The 20,488-nt window shown below is 41.6% G+C and overlaps 2 protein-coding genes and 1 long non-coding RNA gene across 6 annotated transcripts in view; 1 reads left to right on the forward strand and 2 right to left on the reverse strand.

The window, feature by feature from the left end:
• The window catches only part of LOC135109908 (uncharacterized), a 46,892-nt gene extending 45,986 nt beyond the window's left edge, over window positions 1-906 (reverse strand). Inside the window, exon 1 of the long non-coding RNA XR_010272956.1 lies at window positions 762-906. This is a non-coding gene — a long non-coding RNA (uncharacterized LOC135109908). The remainder of the gene's footprint in view (window positions 1-761) is intronic.
• Window positions 907-1,222: 316 nt separating this feature from the next.
• LOC135109910 (elongation factor Tu-like) lies at window positions 1,223-8,834 on the forward strand. 4 transcript variants are annotated; one of them, XM_064021791.1, is made up of 11 exons: window positions 1,223-1,283; window positions 2,066-2,245; window positions 2,750-2,991; window positions 3,696-4,254; window positions 4,867-4,997; window positions 5,133-5,281; window positions 5,939-6,093; window positions 6,445-6,611; window positions 6,718-6,926; window positions 7,622-7,784; window positions 7,923-8,834. In XM_064021791.1, exons 2-11 carry the CDS (start codon window positions 2,162-2,164, stop codon window positions 8,086-8,088), a joined length of 2,025 nt encoding a protein of 674 aa, XP_063877861.1. In that variant the 5' UTR covers window positions 1,223-1,283; window positions 2,066-2,161; the 3' UTR covers window positions 8,089-8,834. The 4 variants fall into 4 exon arrangements, with proteins under 4 accessions (XP_063877861.1, XP_063877863.1, XP_063877860.1 ...); XM_064021793.1 differs by having other exon boundaries at window positions 1,229-1,361; window positions 6,457-6,611; XM_064021790.1 differs by having other exon boundaries at window positions 1,230-1,361.
• An 855-nt stretch (window positions 8,835-9,689) lies between these two features.
• Window positions 9,690-20,269, reverse strand: LOC135109909 (serine/threonine-protein phosphatase 6 regulatory ankyrin repeat subunit B-like). Its single transcript, XM_064021788.1, has 9 exons — window positions 20,114-20,269; window positions 19,386-19,464; window positions 18,805-18,865; window positions 15,078-18,413; window positions 14,478-14,746; window positions 13,216-13,450; window positions 12,479-12,728; window positions 11,915-12,028; window positions 9,690-11,464 (listed from the first exon to the last, which is right to left on the reverse strand). Exons 2-9 carry the CDS (start codon window positions 19,447-19,449, stop codon window positions 10,736-10,738), a joined length of 5,058 nt encoding a protein of 1,685 aa, XP_063877858.1. The 5' UTR covers window positions 19,450-19,464; window positions 20,114-20,269; the 3' UTR covers window positions 9,690-10,735.
• Between the last annotated feature and the right edge of the window lie 219 nt (window positions 20,270-20,488).

Below are 20,488 nucleotides of genomic sequence, written 5' to 3' on the forward strand. Positions count from 1 at the left end.
TAATTAAAATGTACTGCAGGAAGCTATGACGAAGGTTACCATATTCAGATACCTTCGTACACATTACGCGGTTAGCTGCCTTCATTATTGTTTTTGTACAGTGTGTGTGTGTGTGTGTGTGTGTGTGTTATCACAGCCAGTTTTAAAAGGCTCTAGTGAAAGTGATTACAGTTCTCGAGATTGTTTTCATATTTTTAAGTAAAGTTTAACAGGGAAAAATATCCTTGAGAAGTAGAACGATCACCTCTGTGGCTTCTGGAAATAATCTTTATGAGAGCGCACTGCTTCTTTACACGGGCCAGGGACGCGGGCTGAAAACTAACACTGAGGCGATGAACTCTAGCAATGTGAGGGCCAGACTGGACACCTGTCATGTTGCTTTCCGTACTTTACGTTAATGCAAATCTTTTTCCTTTCTTTTCAACAATAATGGCATAGATATTGCTTCTAGAATAGCAAATTTAAAAGCAAGCTCTTTGTATTTATCTTGTTATACTTTCAAAATCGTTAGGTTTTCTGCTTCACCCCTTTATGGTCACTCATGAAAGTTGGTGGGGATCCGTGTGTGTGTGTGTGTGTGTGTGTGTGTGTGTGTGTACAGACCCATACACACGCCAGAACTATGACTCGATGTTATAAATTAAGAAGGGATTTTGTTTGTCAAGTATGCGTTATCGGTAGTGATAAACAGTTACAAATTCAATGTCGCACAACAACAACAATAACAACAACAATACTTTCATAACAAACACAATTCCTACCTTTATCACACATTGTCAGGGCGTCACTTGAAGGCAACCGCTTCACATGGGCTGCCTGGTGCCACGCCGACCCTTGGCATTGGCACTACACAGGTGGCGGACGTAATTTCACTACACAAATTACAAATGTTACCTCCATTAACGACTCGGCAACTGAGGCGCCAACCTATAATGTAGAGATAGTGAACATAAAGTTCAAAAGAAAAAAATAGCTTACCTTATTTGAATATATGAATAATAAAAATAATTGCATACATCTTTTATTCCTACTTATTTGCATAAAAATCCCTAGATAGTGCAAAATGATAATGAATATTCATAATGTCGAGATGAATAATTGGGCGCTGATAAATAAGAATTGCATATATATTAGAATAATAAACAATTGCATAAATATCACGTTATTTTTTTCTTTATATAAAAAACTCCTAAACAGCTTGAGATAAATTGACTTCTCATCGTCAAAATGTAAACAAAACAAACAGTTGACTGCAGCGGGACCCGGCGGATGGCCGGACACAGGTTTTCTTCCTCTCTCTCCTTAAACTGAGAGTTATTTGAATGTTTTGAGGCAGTGCCGGGTAGTGATAACCATGTCAGGTATGAAATACAGGAAGTTTTATTTTCATCATGGTAGTGTCACACCCTCAGTCCTCTCAAATGTGTTGGCGGCGTAACAAACCCACCCGGCAGGGGGAAAGTAGGTTCGGTGTGTGTGTGTAGACGGGCTGCTCTTCCTTATTTTTGTATTGCCAGTCTCAGGAAAACAGTGTGGTTCTTCCCTTGTGTATATTACCGCTAGTACTGGGCACAGGTACAACAGCGGGAGGAGGGGTGGCAGTGCTGACGTTTCGGTTAGCCCTGCCTGGCCCAGCGCGGATACCCCACCACCTTACCTATGCCAGGAACGTATTTCACACACACACACACAAAAGTGCTTTCTTGTTGTCTACAGTTTATGAATTTATTTACTTTCCTTATCTAATCTCTTAAATTTCTTCATGAGCTGCGCAAACTGCCAGATTAATGAGTCTATTCCATTTCTTTGTAGCCCATTTGAGAACCAATTTCCTTCCATCCCTGCAGCATGTCATCTGTCACTCTGTCACTTAGCCTGTTTCCTCCCATCAGTGCAATCTAACTAAAACAGACAAGTGAAAACTGATAGGATTAGACTGAAAACCTTTGCAGCACAATAGATCTCACGGTAACATGACCTCCATCAAAGTACCTCCCTTATTTATATATTTATTTTATCAATTCATATATTTACTTTTTTAATTATTGTTTTTTTTTTTTTCAAGTCATTGAAAAACATTGTATTCAGAGGAGTGAAGTTCCAACCACATTTTAGAAGGTAAACGAAACTGATCCTTGAAGATTTCTTATGAAAGAGAAAGATGTATCAGCTGGGAAGGTTAACACAGCATCTGCTTATGCGGTCTCCTAAGCAGAGGCTGTTCCAAAGCCATGAGAAGATATCAGTAAGTTACTCTTTAGTCTGTTGTACCATCTCTCTCTCTCTCTCTCTCTCTCTCTCTCTCTCTCTCTCTCTCTCTCTCTCTCTCTCTCTCTCTCTCTCTCTCTCTCTCTCTCTCTCTCTCTCTCTCTCTCTCTCTGAATATACTACTTTATTTTCTAGTGCCTTATATCTCTCAGGAATTTTCAAACATCTATCTTGAGTAGTCTGGAATTATGGCTGAAAGACAATCAAACATGAAAAGACAGAATGTGTAGCACTGTGAACCACACACATCCTAGCATTGTTATGAAAGTTAGCACATTAATCCTGCTGTCTTATCATTCCCATGTCTATCAATCACATTTTATTTTATCTACAATGAAATACTCATCCAGTACCTCAACAGAGAAGAATTGTAAATAAATATAGTTTTTAGTGTATTATAATTCAAGAAGATCAATGATTATAGATAATTACATTACCTACTACTGATTCTAATAATTACATTACATTACACTCATTCCAGGTGGCAGCAGTCAGATCTCTTCTCAGCACCAGTACAGAAGATGACATTTCCCACTGCAATGTAGGAACGATCGGCCACGTGGACCATGGCAAGACCACCCTGACGGCAGCGATCACAAAGGTGCTGCAGAGAACTGGCCAGTCCACCTTTGTCTCCTACGACGAGATTGACCGAGCGCCTGAGGAAAGACAGCGGGGAATTACCATCAACACTGCACATGTCTCCTATTCCACGAATCTGAGGTTTTCTTTTAATATTTTGTGTTTGGTGGATGAATAGAACAGACTCAGTAATCAGGTTGTTAGTGGTGAATCATCAAGGAGCTTTAAAAGAAGATTAGACAAGTTTATGGATGGGCACGAGAGTGGAAGTAGATAACGTTTCATACAGGGACTGCCACGTGTAGGACTGATGCCTCCCTGCAGCTTCCCCTGTTTTCTTATGTTATGCCTGTAGTGGTCACAGGTCTTGGGTTTGAAGCATGTGTGTTAGGTTAGAAAGGTTTGTGTGGGATGTGAGGGTATTTGAGAGACAGCAAAGATTGAAGGGCAAGATGAGGCTGTGAGCAGTGAAAGAATACTGCTCTCTTCATTAACATTTGAGTGAATCCCCTCTGACACACATCACAGTACATGGAATAGTTGAATGGATATTGTTGTCTCTAATGACAGCTCTGTTTGAATTGGATCATAATACACAGAAGACTGTTTAATGTTTATTTACAATTTTTTCCTGTTGTTTAGCTGTGGGCTGCATCTTTTTATGTTGGTAAAAAAATGTACTTGATAGACATGGAGATGGCAGTTAGTGAAGAATCTTCTTGATTTAGATTATAGTACATTAACATTACATTCATTTTCTCTCTTAATGAGGTTTGGGGTGCATCTTTTTAAGCAGGTGACGGGTGTGCTTGATAGACACGATGGTAAGGCATCACTCCCCACAGGCACTACGCCCACACGGACTGCCCCGGACATGCAGACTATGTGAAGAACATGATCTCTGGTGCCTCGCAGATGGATGGGGCAATCCTGGTGGTGGCAGCAAACGACGGCCAGATGCCCCAGACACGCGAGCACCTACTGCTGGCACGGCAGGCGGGGGTGGAGCGCGTGGTGGTGTTTGTGAACAAGGCGGACCTGGTGGATGAGGAGTACCTGGAGCTGGTGGAGATAGAGATGAGGGAGCTGCTGGACCACTTTGGCTTTGACGGGTCAGACGCTCCCTTTGTGTATGGCTCAGCTCTCCTGGCGCTGGGAGGGGACGAGGGGCCACTAGGGGAGCAGAGCATCCTTAAGCTACTAGAGGTCATGGACACTTATCTCACACCCCCCACCAGGGACCTCACCTCCCCCTTCCTGCTGCCCCTGGACAACTACTTCTCTGTGCCGGGTCGAGGGTCGGTGGTCACTGGCACTCTGAAGCAGGGGGTATTGCGGCGCGGTGCTGATGCTGAGCTGCTTGGCTTTGACCGCCGTATCAAGACTGTGGCTACCGACGTGCAGGTGAGAGGGAAGGAAAGTGAAGTAATGTAGGTCAGTCAAGGATATTGTTGAAAGCATTTGACAGATTGTGGAAGTATGGAAGGCATGTAGCAGCAGTAAAACCCTTGATTCCAACACTGGATTAACACTAAAGTATGCATCTTCTATCTGTCTACATACCAGCCCATCAATCTCACACAGGAGTGGTCGAGACAAAGTACTACGCACATACATGCACATCATTCGCACTCTTAGCCCTGTCAGTCCCTGGTGGAAAGGGATAATCTCATGAACCACCCTATTACACCGCAGGAGCTTAGGCATAGCACACCTGACCATATACTTCCACAGCAAGACCCGACAGCTTATGTGAATGTACTCCTGTTCATAAAGAGACAGCCTCTTGCATGCACCTTACAACACCAAATGAAAGCTTATACCCTTAAAATTAACAGTATTTACCATCCTTACCCTTCACTTGAAACACTAGTAAACTCTATATTTCCTCTGTAGCAGCACTTAACCATGCACTTTACAACACCAGAAAGACTTGCATCCCTAAAATGAACACTGTATTACTTAACATCCTTACCATCTGCTTGAAACACATCAGCACACAATCTGTTTCCTCAGGTGTTCAGGAAGAAGGTGGAGAGTGCAAAAGCCGGCGAAAACGTCGGGGTGCTATTGCGGGGGGTGCGGATAGAGGCACTGGCACGGGGCATGAGTCTGTGTGCTCTGGGCTCCAAGAAGTACGTCAATAGGTAAGGTGATGGTGGCGTTTTCTTGGTTCATGAGTAAAGTGAGGAGAGCACTAACTTTCAATGGACTTTCCTTATCCATGTGTCTGTAAAGGCATTCTCTAGACTCACTAAAGTCTTACCTACCCACCCCTGCAGGTTTGAGAGCACCATATACTTCCTGACCAGTGGCGAGGGAGGTAGGCGGAGACCTATCACCTCTGCCTACATCCAGCAGATCTTCAGTAACACCTGGAACATCACCTGCCGGATTGACTTGCCTGCTGGTGTTGCGATGATAATGCCAGGTGTGTCTTGTTGTGTTTGGAGGCATCAAGAGTTCCTGGTATTCATATTAGTGTTAGTACATGCATCCTTTCCCCTCATACTGTTCTTTTTCAGTGTTAATTGATATTTTAAGGACCCACTCCAATACTCTCTTCCTTATCCTCTGTACTTCCTTTCAAAACATTTGCTTGTTCACCCAAACTTTTTCACCCCCTTTCTCTTAATTTCTCTGGGCAGGGGAGCACAACACATCTTAGTCTTACTACATAAATCCTTTCCTCTCATGCTCTTTTTATTCCAATGCTCTCTTTTATATCCTCTCTACCTCCTTCCAAAATTTAAACATTTCATCAGTCTCCAATCCTCATCTTTAATAATCATCCTTAGCCCTTTTTGTCTCAGTTTTGTGCTTCACATGATAGAGCCTTTCCTCTCATTCCCTTCTTCATATCCTCTTAACCCTTTCACTGTGATATGAAATTATTACCAGCACCAGGAGCAGTGCATGAAATTTTTATCAGCAACTACAAGAAAGATGAATAAAAAGAATAGATTTTGCAATTTCTATCCAGTTAAAAGATGGGAGGTGGCTGTTGAATAAGTAAAGATGTCTCAGAGTGATTAGCGATTAAGGAAAGATGTGTCAAATAATAGTCAAAGGATTAAAACACTTGCAGGGGAGCACAACACCGTAGAAGTGACTCTGCTGCAGCGAATGGTGTTGTCGCTGGGCCAGTCCTTCACCATCAGGGAGAACAATGTCACAGTTGCCACAGGAATGGTGACCCGACTTCTCCCCAGCGTGGAAATACCAGCCAAGAGATTAGACCAGGTCGATTTTGACAAGATCCTCACGAAATAGTTGTTTGTACATACATACATGCATACCCGCGTACATGATGCAATAAATAAAATGTTCTGCCAGTTAAATTTACTGGTTTTTTTGATTGATGTGGGTTTTGTTTGTAATTTGAGAGAGAGAGAGAGAGAGAGAGAGAAACTACACCACACACGCACATCACCACTACCACCACCACCCAACCATTACATGCTTTACAGTCTCCTTAAAAGAACAAACATTTCGGAAACAGACTACCACCACCACTACCACAACCATCACATATATGCCCTGCAAACCACCACCACAACCATTACATTCCCACTCCACCCCTGTCACCACCAGCATGTGTTCCAGGCAGCACAAAGATGGGCATGTCGGGGCCTCCACACCCTACCGCCTGCCAGACTCACCACCACCACTACTGCAGCACCCTGGGAGAGCGGGAGAGGGACAGGACCACACCACCACCGCCGGCACCTGTGGGGGTGGCTTAACGCTATCTTCAACAAGTGGGTGCTGCTTGATACAATTCTCAGGGGCTCTCACTCATTGCATCCATATATCAATGAATTTTCATGATATTTTATGCCAACACTGACATTTTGCATTTGCCAGAGTGGATGAAAACCGTATTAAGGAAGTGGGGGCGGACCGGGCGTGCGCTGAGTGGCTGTTGCGGTGTGGTGCTGTGGTGCGCTGGCTGGACCGCGACCAGTGGACCAAGGACTACAACTCCCTCCCAGCAACAGGCGGCCGGCACCTGAAGATTGAGGAGGTGGACGCTACGGATTCTGCCGTCATGCACATCGGCTTCCCTCACTTCAGTATGTTTGTAGTTGTGGTAGTAGTGGTGGTGGTGGTGATGACTATTTAGATGTGGTAGTTGGCAATAGTGGCTATTGTGGTGATGGTGGTGATTGTGGTTGTGGTGCAGTGATTTGGAATGTAGTGGCTGTGGTTAGATTAAGTTAGGCCAGGTGGTGGTTACTGTGGTATTAGTGGTCAGTGCAGTGGTGGTGCTGGTGGTTGCTGTCTGGGTAAGGTTGGCAGTGTAATAGCTGTGATGGTTAATGTGGTGTGTTAGTAGTCGGTGCAGGTCAGAGGACATAAAGAGTAGAGGAAAGGCTTAAAACTGAGTGGAAGTGTCTTTTAAAATGAGAGGACTGAGAGTCAAGAATGAGTGAAAATGAGTATTAGATAAGTGTAGGAATTTTAGCAGAGTAAAGGGTTGAAATTGACTACAAATAAGTGTTTTGGTAAGGGAAAGGCTTAACACTGAGTAAAAATGAATACTTAGTGTCAAGAGAATGCTTAAAATTTGTTGAGTGGTGCACCAGATACCTTGACCAGTAATTATGACAGTACAGATGCCAACACCTGTTATCCCTTTAGGAGGCTGCAGACACATCAACACAGTTATACATCATCCATCTCAACACAGCAACACATCATCTCAACATAACAATACATCATCATAATATATCAATACCTACTCAACACCTAGGTACTTTCCCTTCAGGAGGCTGCAAACACATTCGTCGCATTATCTTCCACCGCTCCACCTACCTGGAAGATGCGGCCCTCAGTCAGCTCCCCTTGCTCAAGACCTCCCTGAAGCAGCTGCAGATCTCCTCCTGTGGGAACATCACGACCGAGGGACTGAAGTACATCAAGGAGTTAGAGTAAGTGTGTCTTGTAAATGTTCCTTGTAAGTGTTGTAAGTGTTTCTTGTCCTTGAAGGATTGGTGTGCCTAGTTTTACTTAGTTGTTATCTGTGTATTCTCTCTCTTTCTCTCTCTCACACTTGTTACCTTCCACAGGAACCTTGACTACCTCCTTCTGTATGACCTGCCAGAGATCAGGGACAAGGAGGCTGTGGTGAGGGAATTGGAGGCTGCCCTTCCTGCCTGCACCATAGTCTTCCCTTACGCCCAGGCCAAGGACGACCCAAGCCTGAAGGAGGAGGAAAAGCTACCAAAGGAATAAACACCAAATGATATTTACTCAGATGTAAGTAAATGTTGACTGGGATGAATTTAGTTGCTCTGTTTTGTCTGTGGATTAAGACAAGTAGATTTTTGATGTTTCGATTTCTTTTATGTCAGTACTGTTGACCCAAGCCTGAGGAAGACCCATCAAAGGGATAAAAACTTATACCATTCTTCTCCATTCACCATTTTCCTAGAGTGAGGGGTTGGTGCCATTTAAAAAGTCTCCTCCAGTTGTTTCCGCCCTCCTCCTCCTCTGTGGCTCCCATCCTTTGCAATTCACCACAATTCCATCCCTCCATCTCATTCTCTCTCCCTTCCTCTTGATCTTCTTCCTAATATCCATTCAAGTGTAGATTTTGACTGTGATGAATATTTTGTTTTGTGTATGGAGCAAAATAAGGAATAGGCTTTTGATGTTTGGTTTCTTTCACTATATTAGTCTGTATCAAAGTTTACAGCCATCTTCATTTAGTATTGCTGTGTTTTGTGAGTGAATTGAAGTAAGTAAAAGAGTTGTTTTTTTTTTTCCATTTTTTTATTTATCTGTTAATTTGTTTTGTATGTATTTTATTGTATTTATCTATCTAGTTTGCCAGAGAAAGGGATGAATGATTGAGCTTACTGGTTAACTCTTACTTTAGAGAGGTGGGCAAACTCTATAGAGAATAATATATAATCAGGTTTTCATTTGTTATTTTAGTCCATTGATGTTGCATAATTCTCATTAAACTATCGCTAAAATCATGGAAACATCCCTGAAAACCTACATCACTTTCACAATAGCATGTTTCAATGAGTTGAGATAAGACTTTGAAACTTTTGCAAATCCGTGGGTCAATTGCAAGTCGTCACACCATTATAGAAAAAAAAATCTAAAGAAACAAAGGATTGTAAAAAGAAGTATGGATAAGAATAAACAAGAAAAAAATAAAATAAATAACCAAGCAGCATTAAACGAAAGTGAAAATGTGCGTTATAGGACCCGAAGCAGAAATCTATAATTGATCCGAAATCCCAGTGACGGATCCAAGCAGATTCAAATCACCTACTGCTGTGTCTTGCTAAGAAACATTCTGAGACACTGACTTCATTACATTCAAAAGGCTCTAACAGAAATCATGCGGGTTTTGAAGTTTGTTTTTGTAGATCTTGTGGCATACAAGTATTAACAAGATTTCTACATCAATAAGAGGAGAAACATTTGTGAAAACACGGCTGATCATCTCTGTGGCCTTTGAAAATAATCGTGTTGAGAAAACAAGGCATTTCTGTTGTGCCTTGGTGTGATCAGTGGTCACAAGCGTATTTCTGGGGCATTTCAACATTTTTAACCCCCCCTTGGCTTTCTTTCAAGCAAGGAGGGGAAGCGTGTGGGTGGACATTTACTCTGGTATGTAAGGTAAGCCAAGTTTGGTGTTCATTTTTTGCCCTCATGATCTCTTGCTTTGCTCCACACTAGAAACTCTTCTTTTTTCCTTTCCCTTTCTTTCCTCCCTCTTTTGAGTCCTGAAGGAAGCTGTAGAAACTCTTGCTCTAGTTCCTTTCCTTTCTTTCCTCCCATTCCCAAGTCTTCAAGGAAACTAGAAACTATTACTATTATTTGCTTTATTTGCTACATTTTATTAATTAAGGTTATTCTTCTATAATTTCTTGGTGTCACAATAAAAGCAAACTTAAATGAGAAGTATCTCATTGATCATACATGGGTAAAACTATCCAAGCCAAGCTGCACTCTATGCTGAGTGCCATAATTGCACTGCTGTGGAAACCATGGGTATTACTGTCTTTGTTAGCTATGTCTCCTGTAATGTGTCGCTATGGACATACACATCATCTTGTTTAGGCAGATCAACAATTGCACAACATAACATTTTGTGTGTATATTTTACTTAAAGTCTGAAGAAAACTCTAAAATTTTCATTGGCACACAAATACGTCACATTATTATTGATATTTCAAAACCCAGCATTTATATTACCTCAAAATGTTACCCATACAAGGTGCAATAATGTTAACCTAATTTGTCTAATAATTAGAATAACATTATCTTGAAAATAGTGTAACAAATTATGATTGAAAATTATTTAACAGTATGCCTCTTGGTAGTAAAATTCTCACCACTACTACTGATATGTTTTGATACAATCAAATATTAAAAATACATAACAACAAAACCTCTTAGTGTATTCACAGCGCAGCTAGTAGTGCAGCTGTTAAAAGTGTCCAGCATCACATCACACATCAGTGCACCTGGACCACAACAGCCTCTTCACAGCACCACACAATATCCTCAACTGGCCTCTTCACAAGTCTACATTCAGTGATCCTCCTGGACACTACTGATGTCCAGAAAAGCACCGCACCACACAGCCACACCATCATCCTCATCTGCTAATCTGGTTCAGCATACTAACATTCTCTTCCCTCTGTTCCCAGATTTTGCCATACAGCACCATGCTCCTTGTACAAGTTCCACGAGTGTCCCTTGGATTCAAGAGTTGAGCGCTCAGGAGCACAGTGTCTGTGCCATTACACTTATGTAGTTTGTGCTGCACTGCTGCATACAGACTGCTTGTTATTAAGTATTCATGGGGTACAGAAAAGCATTACATGTTTCATTGCATTGCCTAAGACCAGTTTTCTCAGTCCTTCTCAGCCATGAGTTTGAAGAGAAGAATGAGTTGCTGCCTGAGTTCCTTCATTTCCCTGCCCTGCTCCTGGCACATGTCGACAAGGGTGGCCACTTGCTGCTCCAGGTCTTCTAGAGGGTTGTCCTTCTTAGTTTCTTCTATGATATTTGCACTGAAGATTTTCTGCAACATTTTGTCAATCAAATTTTTCATCCAGCTTTTACTTTTATCAGCTTTGTTTTTAAATTCTTGCTGCTGGAACCATGGGAAGCAAGCCTGTATTTCCAGGAGGAGTGTGCTCTGAGTCAGCTTCTGGAAGAATGTTGCATCCCTCCTGAACTCGTCCAGTCTCTCCGAGGGCAGTGTCACGGCCAGGTTGGCAATGAAGCCGCCCATGATGATGATGAAGGACACAAACATCAGCATCGTCATGTCAGGGTGGAGTGGATGTTTCTCAATAAAGGTGCTCTCGTAGTTGAGGTCACCAAACAGCCACACGATCATCTTTATCATGGCTAAAGGCCGGGACTGAAAGGCATCATAGTCATCCAACAGTAACTGGAAGATGTAAGAAAATGCAAACAGAAGCAATGTAATGTAGAGGAGAGCCTTTATGTAACCGAAAAAAAATCGTTTTGTGATTGGCATGAAGACAAAGAGCACTGGTAGCTGGTTGAGCATGTTGATGACCAGGATCCACTCCAGCAGCAGCCCGATGATGCCACAGTGCCACTGCCACCCCTGCAACACACACAGGGACACTGCTACAGATATGCACTCCTAATACTCTTCCACCACTACTCAGATTAGATAGAAATATGCACACCAAATCTTCTTTCACTACAACTTAAATTAAACAACCATTGCAAATACTTCTAGAAACTCTTTCATACCTACTCAGGTAAGACAACCATTGCAAATACTGGTAGAAATAGACACCAAATCCTCTTCCATTACTAATCAAAATAAACAAATGTTGCAAATAGTACTGTATGTCTAAAATTCTAGTCTTGTTTTTCACTTTTATCATTATGAAGTTTGACCACTAGGAGCTCACTTGAGATGCCACAGGGAATATTACTAACCTAACCTGCAGCTAGCCTTTCTGAAGCCAAAGCTTGTCAGGCTTTTCAGTGAGTTATACAGTAAGCCTTCCCTATCCATTCCATTCAAGAGTTCAAACATGCTTACATTTGATACGTTGTGCTGAAATCCACACGTTCCAATCGGCAACCAAGAAAGGAATGTGAAGATGAGTTGGCTGATTTTCACAAGCCTTTGCCATTTCAGGTACTTCATCCGAAGCTGTCAGGTGAAAATGTTTAGCCCTTTAGTGTTGGACATTTTTCCTTAACACTGTTATACTGTCTTCTGAATGATAAAAACTCTATATCAATTCATATATATATATATATATATATATATATATATATATATATATATATATATATATATATATATATATATATATATATATATAATCGTGAAAAGTAGAAGAACATTGATTTAAAAAAAATAGTGTACATTAATTGATAAAGTGCCTTTTACTGTCTAAATGTCTTTTAAAAGTGAAATATAATTATTATCTATGTAATACTTAAGAACTGAAAAGAATACTTTACATGTCTACAGTGTAAGAAGGCAGTGACCAAGGGCTACAAAATTTTAGGATATGCCAGTCCCTAAAGGAAAGTGCCAAAAGGATTATCCAAAACTGGAATAGTGTCTTGGAGCCTCAGATTGTATTCCTCTCACCCTGTAAACACAGATGCACTCCAGGAAGGCAATAATAATGGTCATGACCACCACAAAGATCCACTGCCACTGCACCAGAGATGTGCGCTGGGAACACTTGAAGTTGCTGTCCACCTGAGTGTTCACCTTCCCAAGTAGCAGCCCACCTTGCATTGCGTCTGCATGATCCTCCCCCTTGCCAGGGGATGACGAGAGGTGACAGAACTGCTCCTGGGTTGTGTTGCACTTGTGTTTTATCTGCACCCAGTTACTGTGAAATAGGATACAGATGAATCACAATATTGTATATGTTGGAATAGAGGAAAATGTATTATTTCTATCAGACTTAAGTCATAGTATTATGTACATTTCTATAGTTTGATATAATAGTTGTAGGAAAAGATGAAAAGGTGCAATTTTCATTGTATTACGGTTTTTGCTATTTCATTAATGACGATAAAGAAAAGTCGTAGCTGCATGATAGTTCCCCCAGCAGTCAGAGGTGTTGGGAGATCAGCCTCTTCCGTACAAGTTAAGGTACAGCTTTGCATCATACATCTAGTATGGAATCTAACCTAACTAATGGAATAATGCAAACAATGGAATACTGTACAGTCTTTCTCTGTACATCAGACAAGACTCAGATTCAGTACAACTTTGCATCAACACATCTGGCATTGAACTATAACCGAGAGAAACATTGAAAGAGTAGAACACCATCTTTCTCAGGATATTATTACAAGACAAAGGACACTTACTCCACATTGTCCATGAAGAAGTGGAGTGATGTGAGGTACACCACCTCAATGAAGAGGAGGAGCATGAAGATGTAGAACACAGATATCCTCCAGAAGTACATGAGCCAGCTGTCGGTGAAAGGGTGCTGCAGCAGGTTGGGCCACTCAGGCTTCTTCATCATGAGGCTCACTGGGTGGTCCTGCAGCAGCCTCTGTCCAGTCATGGGAGCGTGTGACCGGCCAGAGTGCTTCACCCCTTCACAACAGTGCCAATGATGATGAGTATAATAATGATGATGATAATAATAATAATAATAATAATAATAATAATAATAATAATAATAATAATAATAATTAGAAGAGTACCCATTAGACTTAAGGGTAGAGTCCAGAAAAGCACAGTGAGGCCTGCCATGATTAAGGACTAGAAGCAGTGCTGTTGAAGAAATCAGAAGAAACAAAGCTTGACATGATAGAAATGAAGGTGATGAGATGGGTGAGCAGAGTGACCAGAAAGGATAAGACATGAGTATGGTACTATAAGAGGATCAGTAAGTCACTGAAGTGTCTAAGAAAGTTGAGGAGCCAAGTTTTAGTCATGTGATAAGAGAAAATGGAGAAGAGAGTGTTGTAGAAGTATTGGAAATGGAAGTGAGAGGAACTCAAAGAAGGGGAAGACCAAGGATCGGGTGGAGGGACTGTGTCAACGAGGACATCAGGGATGAAGGATCAGATGAAACAATGTCTCAAGACAGAAACATCTGGAAGAGGCTTATTAGAGCTAGCAATCCCAAGTAGGGATTAAGCTGGAAAGAATGATAATAATAATCTTTCTATATATATATATATACCAGGCCGGCAATCCCACATGGGGCAGCCCTGACAAAGCACCATGCACTTATACTAACCTAATAATAATAATAATAGCAACTATTCCTACTACTAATAATGATAATGTTCTAGCAACAGAAATTAGTACTACTACTACCCTTGTTGGTGAAAATAGTAACAACAAGAATGGTATAGTGCACAGACACATGCAAGGACATGAGGCAGCATCTACATGAGATGCTGTACAAATGTACCACCAATTCATAAATAAGAGTGCAGTCATTTTCTGATCCACATTAGGATCATTGCTACCAGGTGTATATATTTTTACAATTCTCATCATTATTCTGTTATTTATGGTGAAAACTAGAGGGGAAAATGTGAGCAGCATTATGAAACGCATAGTTTGCTTTTCATTGAGGCTTGGTGAAGAGTTGTTATGCAAGCCTCACCTGCTTCTGAACACAGATTATCTTCAAAGAGTCTGAAGTTGTGGTTCTGGTCAGACTTTGGTGATAGGCTTGCATGGTAGCGGTCCAGAGCCTTGAGGGCAAGACCAGGGTGATTATTTATCATTTCATGGAAGTTGGTACAATATGGGCTCCTTTCCTGAGTGTCTGAGTATTCATCCTCTGTGTCTGAGTTATGGCCTTTCTCTTCATCCTCTATGAAGAAAGCAGCAGTCCACCACTCGCTTGCAAGGATGCCCTCAGCAGCAGCCCTGCAGGGACACCGACACATGGCTCAACACTCCTCAATCCACTCACAGACTGATCTTTGATGGAATACTAGTGCATCAATGTACTCAAAGATAACAGCTTCAGTACATCTCTGAGTCTGATGAACCAGAACAAAAGGGATTTTCTGATTTTACTTTGCAATGAGTAGTAAGTGGAAGTATACTTTTACCTCTTAAATTTTGTGCAGTGAGTAGATCCTATACAGTAAGGTGAAAGTATTGATAAAGACAAAGAAAAATTTTGAGTGGTATTTCATCATAAAAGAAAAGAAAAATAGAAAAAAAAGTAAAAAAGTATATATAGATAACTTACTCTCTTGGTTTATTCTGGCCTTGAGGCCTCAGTGCTTGGTGCATGTACTTGTGAAAAAGGGTCCTCTTTTCCATGTTTTTCTTTTTGGCATTGTCTGGAGCAGAGTGAGGACCTCCACCATTTTCTGTTTCGGGCTTCAACTTACTGATAAGAAATGCAAACACATCATCTTTCTGATTTTCGAATGCCACATCCATGGACAACTTTCCTTCCTTGTTCATGGTGGTCACCAGGCGTCTGGCATTGCTCACAAGTATTTGGCACACTTGCAGGTGACCCTTGGCAGCAGCCAGGTGTAAGGCTGTGGAGTCCTTATCATCCCTTTCATGAGGATGACCACCTTTCTTTATTAAGAATTGAACCACCTGTGCATGTCCATTCTCTGCTGCAAGATGGAGCGGTGTACGGCCAGACTTATCTTTGGCTAATTTTCGTATGCCTTTCTTCATCAGAGCCCTACAAGCATCCAGGCACCCATGCTTTGCTGCCATGTGTAGGGGAGTTTCCTGATCATTGTTCTCTGCATTCATGTCAACTTTATAAGACAACAGCAGAGAGCAGAGGCCCGGATCCCCCTTCTTTGCTGCCAGGTGCAGCGGAGTCATGCCCGCATTAGTGGTGGCCATGGGAGATGTTCCTTCGAAAAGCAGGATCTTGGCACAGTCGAGAGCTTCACTGTTGATGGCCTCGTGCAGTGGAGTGTGACCATTCTCATCTGTTCTAGAGAGGAGCTCCTTGGTGTTTGGATCTTTTAGCAGGCACTCTAGGCATTTGTTTGCTCTCTTCTCTGCTGCCAGGTGAAGGATTGTTGTGTGCTCCTTTATTTGACTTTTTTTTTCCTTAAGCTCCTTTTTAGTCTGGTTAGCTTTATTTTTTTTAGAAAGGATCTCTACATCTGTTTTAGCATTATTTCTTAGAAGGAACAAAGCAGTATTCTCATAGTCTGCTTCTATAGCATATATGAGAGCAGTTTTTCCAAAACTATCCTGCTGATCAATATTGTCAAGGGGCAGCATCTCACAGCAGTGGTGGTGTCCTGCCATGGCTGCCAGTATCAGGGGAGTTCTTCTGTTCTTCAGTTTGAAAGCATAAGATTTTCCACTTTCTTTTACAGCATTTGCCAAGTACTCACATGACTCTTCATACCCTTTTGCAGCAGCATAATGGAGCGGCACATAGCTGTGTTTGTCTCTCAGCCTCCAGTCAGCACCTTTGCTCAGCAGTAATTTTATTACCTCATGATTGTTTTCCTTTGTTGCCAAGTGTAGAGGAGTGTGCTCCTGCTTGTCCTTAATGTCAATTATCTTGTCAGGGTGCTTCAGAATCAGATCGCACATGCTGTGGCGGCCCAGCCTTGCTGCCACATGTAGTGCAGCCTCCTGAGATGTATTCATTTCATTAATCTCTAAGTTGCTACACTCCAGTAACTTTATACAGCAGGCTTCATTCCCCTTGGTTACAGCGCAGTGCAGGGGAGTGTTGCCCAATCTGTCCTTTGCATTGCAGTTTGCATGATGTAGCAGCAACAATGCAACAATATCTGAGTTGCCATTCTTGACTGCACAGTGGAGAGCAGTGGAATCGTCCTTGTTCGTTGAGTCAATCCTCAGGTTCTTGAACCTTAATAGTTCTGTCACACAGTTGAAATGGCCTCCATTCACAGCGAGGTGCAATGGGGTATCCTGCGAGTTGTTTTGTGAATTGCAGTCACCTGGGTAATGTTGGAGTAGTGTAACAATGTTGGATTTGCCTGCCCGGGTTGCAAGGTGAAGCGGAGTATCCCCAGTATCGTTTTTTGCGTTTAGATTCACCACATCTTTTTGAAGAAGTTTTTTACAGCAGTCAAGGTATCCACCCTCTGCCAGAAGGTGCAGAGCAGTGTTTCCCAAACTGTCCACTGCATTGTAATCTAATTCCATATCCAGGAGTTTATCAGCAATTGTCACATGACCTACCTTCACTGCAAGGTGGAGTGGACTGTCCTGGTTCTCGTTTACTAAATGGATGTTTGCTGTGTTGCCTCCTAGAATTTTTTCAGAGCAGCTGTGGTGACCTTTTATTATTGCCAGGTGCAGTGGGGTGTTTCCCTGACTGTCCTGTATATTGCAATTTGCATTATGGTTCAATAATACTTCAACAATCTCCTCTTTACCACAGTTGGCAGCAACATGCAGAGCAGTTTGCTTTGCCTTCTTGTCCTGTGCATCAATGTTTGCTGTACCCATATCTAGGAGTTTCTTAACAATAACCATGTTGTTTTTTTTCACCGCAAGATAGAGTGGAGTGTTATAGTCTTCACTCACTAAATCAGTCTGTAGATTCTTACATTGCAGAATTCTTTCAACACGCTGAGGTATATGTTTTATTGCCAGGTGCAGTGGGGTGCTTCCCTTACTGTTCTGTGCATTACAGTTTGCATTGTATCTCAGCAGCAGGTCAACAAGGTCATCCTTTTTCATTCTAATGGCAATGTGCAGTGCTGTGTCTTTGCTTTCCTTGTTCTGTGCATCAATGTTTGCTGTACTCTTTTCCAGGAGTTTTTCAACAATCTCCTTATAATCTTTTGATACATCATTGTACAGTGCAGTTTCTATGTTTTTCTTGTTCTGTGCACCACTGTCTACTGTACTCTTTTCCAGGCATTTTTCAACAATGTTCTTATAATCTTTTGATACAGCAATGTGAAGTGGAGTTTCCATTTCCTCATTTACTATATTGATATTTACATTGTTCCATTCCAGAATTCTTTTTGAGCAGCTGCAATGATCATTTTTTATTGCCAGGTGCAGTGGGGTGTTTCCCTGACTGTCCTGTATATTGCACTTTGCACGGTGGTTCAGTAGTAGGTCAACAAATTCCTCTTTACCCTGTTGGGCAGCAATGTGCAGTGCAGTTCGCTTTATGTTGTCTGGTGCATTAATATTTGCTGTACTCTTCTTGAGGAGCTCATCAGCAATCTCCTTATAACCTTTTTTTACTGCAAGGTGGAGTGGAGTGTTGTGGGCCTTGTTTGCTACATTGATCTTTTGACTGGCATATTCCAGAATTCTTTTTGAGCAGCTGCAGTGACCATTTTTTATTGCCAGGTGCAGTGGGGTGTTTCCCTGACTGTCCTGTATATTGTGCTTTGCTTTGTAGCTCAGTAATAGATCAACTAATTTCTCTTTACCATGATAGGCAGCAGTGTGCAGTGCAGTTTGCTTTGTTGTCTTGTCCTGTGTATTAATATTTGATATGCCCTTCTGCATTATTTTCTTACAGTCTTCATGTTTTCCCTCACGAGCAGCTCGGATTAAGTCCATGTTATCTTTAGGACCAAACATGTAGCATTGCAACCTGTCAGATAAAGGTGAGAAGGTATTATGTAGATGTGGTTAACCTCACCATTTCTGATTTAATCTTAATCTATATTAAATAAAAGATCTGACAGCTGTACTTGAGTAGATATGGAGACAGGATAACAGAAATGTTGTTCAAATATTGTACCATTGCAAAAACTCTAACCTGACATAAGAAATGGATGAAAAAACAAACAAACTGGTGAACTATTTTAGCAGCACAGAAAAGTTAATCCCCAGGTAAAAAAAAAAAAATAATAATAGTAAATAAATATAAATAAAAGTTTTGCATTTTCTTCACTCAAGTTTATACCAGTTCAGAGTTTTCTCAGTAGTACATACATTACATACAACCCCCCTTCCCCTCACACACACACACACACACTTACTTCTCCCAGCAAGTAGGTGGATCATTGGGCACAGGGGCAGGCTGCGGTATGTGGATTATATCTGTGGATGGTATTATATTATCGGCAAGTAGAGGATATGGTCACAGTCAAGCAAAGGATGTTAAAAAAAAAAATAAAAAATAAAAAAAAATAATATTCTCAGAAGAGAAAAGTGAAGTTCTTGGTGACATTTCAAAGGTAAGATCTAGGAAAGTAGCAGCAACGCAAATGAGTGGACAGTGAACAAACAATCGTTAAAATATACAAGGAAGCATTATGAAAGAAATGAGTTGACCAAGTTATCATCCAAGAAACGGCGAGGGCGGGTGGAACAGATTGAGGGAAGGAGGGAGTGCATTAGTGATGTAGTGATTGTGTGGGGGAGCAGCGGAAGGCATGTATTGAGTGGTACTTATGTTTGTACGTAGAGGAAGAAAAATAATTTGTATTTTATTTTTCCATAATTTTACTTTCCGTTTCATTATTATTATTATTATTATTATTATTATTATTGTTATTATTATCACTTATTATCATCATCATTATCATTATTTATTATTATTATTATGTCATTTACTCACGGGAAGCCGCGCCGCTCTGCATGACAGCCATGGCGATGTTCACGGTCCCTCCACTTCCTGCCATCTTTTTTTTTTTTTTCTGTTAGCGGAAAAAATGTTTGTATAACTTGTCAGACTGTTCCTCCTCCCCCCCTTCTCTCTTTCTCTTTCTTTTACCACCCCCACCCCCCATGCATTCCTGTTCTTGTGGTAGGCCTATGTAATGTCTCTCGCGCCTCCACTGCAGGTGCACATTCATTCAGTTGTTCTTCGTGTGCTGTCAAAAATGTACCGCGTTAAATTTCACATTTTTATCCCTGTGCTGCCATTCACCACGCCTAGTTTCATTTCATTCCTTTCATCTCCCATTCACCACGTTTACTGGCACTTCATCCATGAACTCCCTATGCTGTCATTCACCACATCTAGATTCACATTCTGTTCATCTCCTGCGCTGTCATTTCATCACGTTGATTTCACTTGGTAGTTGAAGTTGCCAGTTTCCGTAGTTGAAGGGGCATCACAATTAGCGGTAATAATTTGCCTGAAATGTGGGCAAGGTCAATGGTTTCTTGAGATTCTCCTGCTGCTTCAGTCAGGAAACCCCAGGAACTGCATTTGCGAACGTCTTATTTCTGCGATTTTCAACACAGTCTTGAGGTTTTCAAGGATATTTATTTATTTATTTACTTTTTAGAGTTAAAAGTGCTATAAAATACTTGATAACCAGAGTATTGTGTTTAAATTACCTGTTACAGTAAGACCAATTTGGCGGCTAGGGTGGGATCAGGTGCTAGTACAGCGCACCACTTTCCTAATAACGTGCGTGGCGAGCGGATGTACCGCTTGAGCAGTGAGTGGTGAACCACACTGACTGTGGGCCGGGACGGGAACAGCACCAACACGTAAGGTTCCTCACTACCCTGCTGACTCCTCCCAGCCAAATACGTATTTGAGTTACCAACGATATATTTTTAGTCTTATGTACCCCCTGGTTCCGTCTGCATCTCGTGGTGGCTTGCGTGTGCGTCTTCTATGCAATTGCAAGACATGCCTACACAATACACATGTCTGTTAAACGCAATGCATTTTTTTTTTTTATGAATGGTGGAGGTGTGCAGGCG

The sequence above is a fragment of the Scylla paramamosain genome, chromosome 19 (assembly GCF_035594125.1).
Source record: "Scylla paramamosain isolate STU-SP2022 chromosome 19, ASM3559412v1, whole genome shotgun sequence".
Classification (NCBI taxonomy): Eukaryota; Metazoa; Arthropoda; class Malacostraca; order Decapoda; family Portunidae; genus Scylla; species Scylla paramamosain.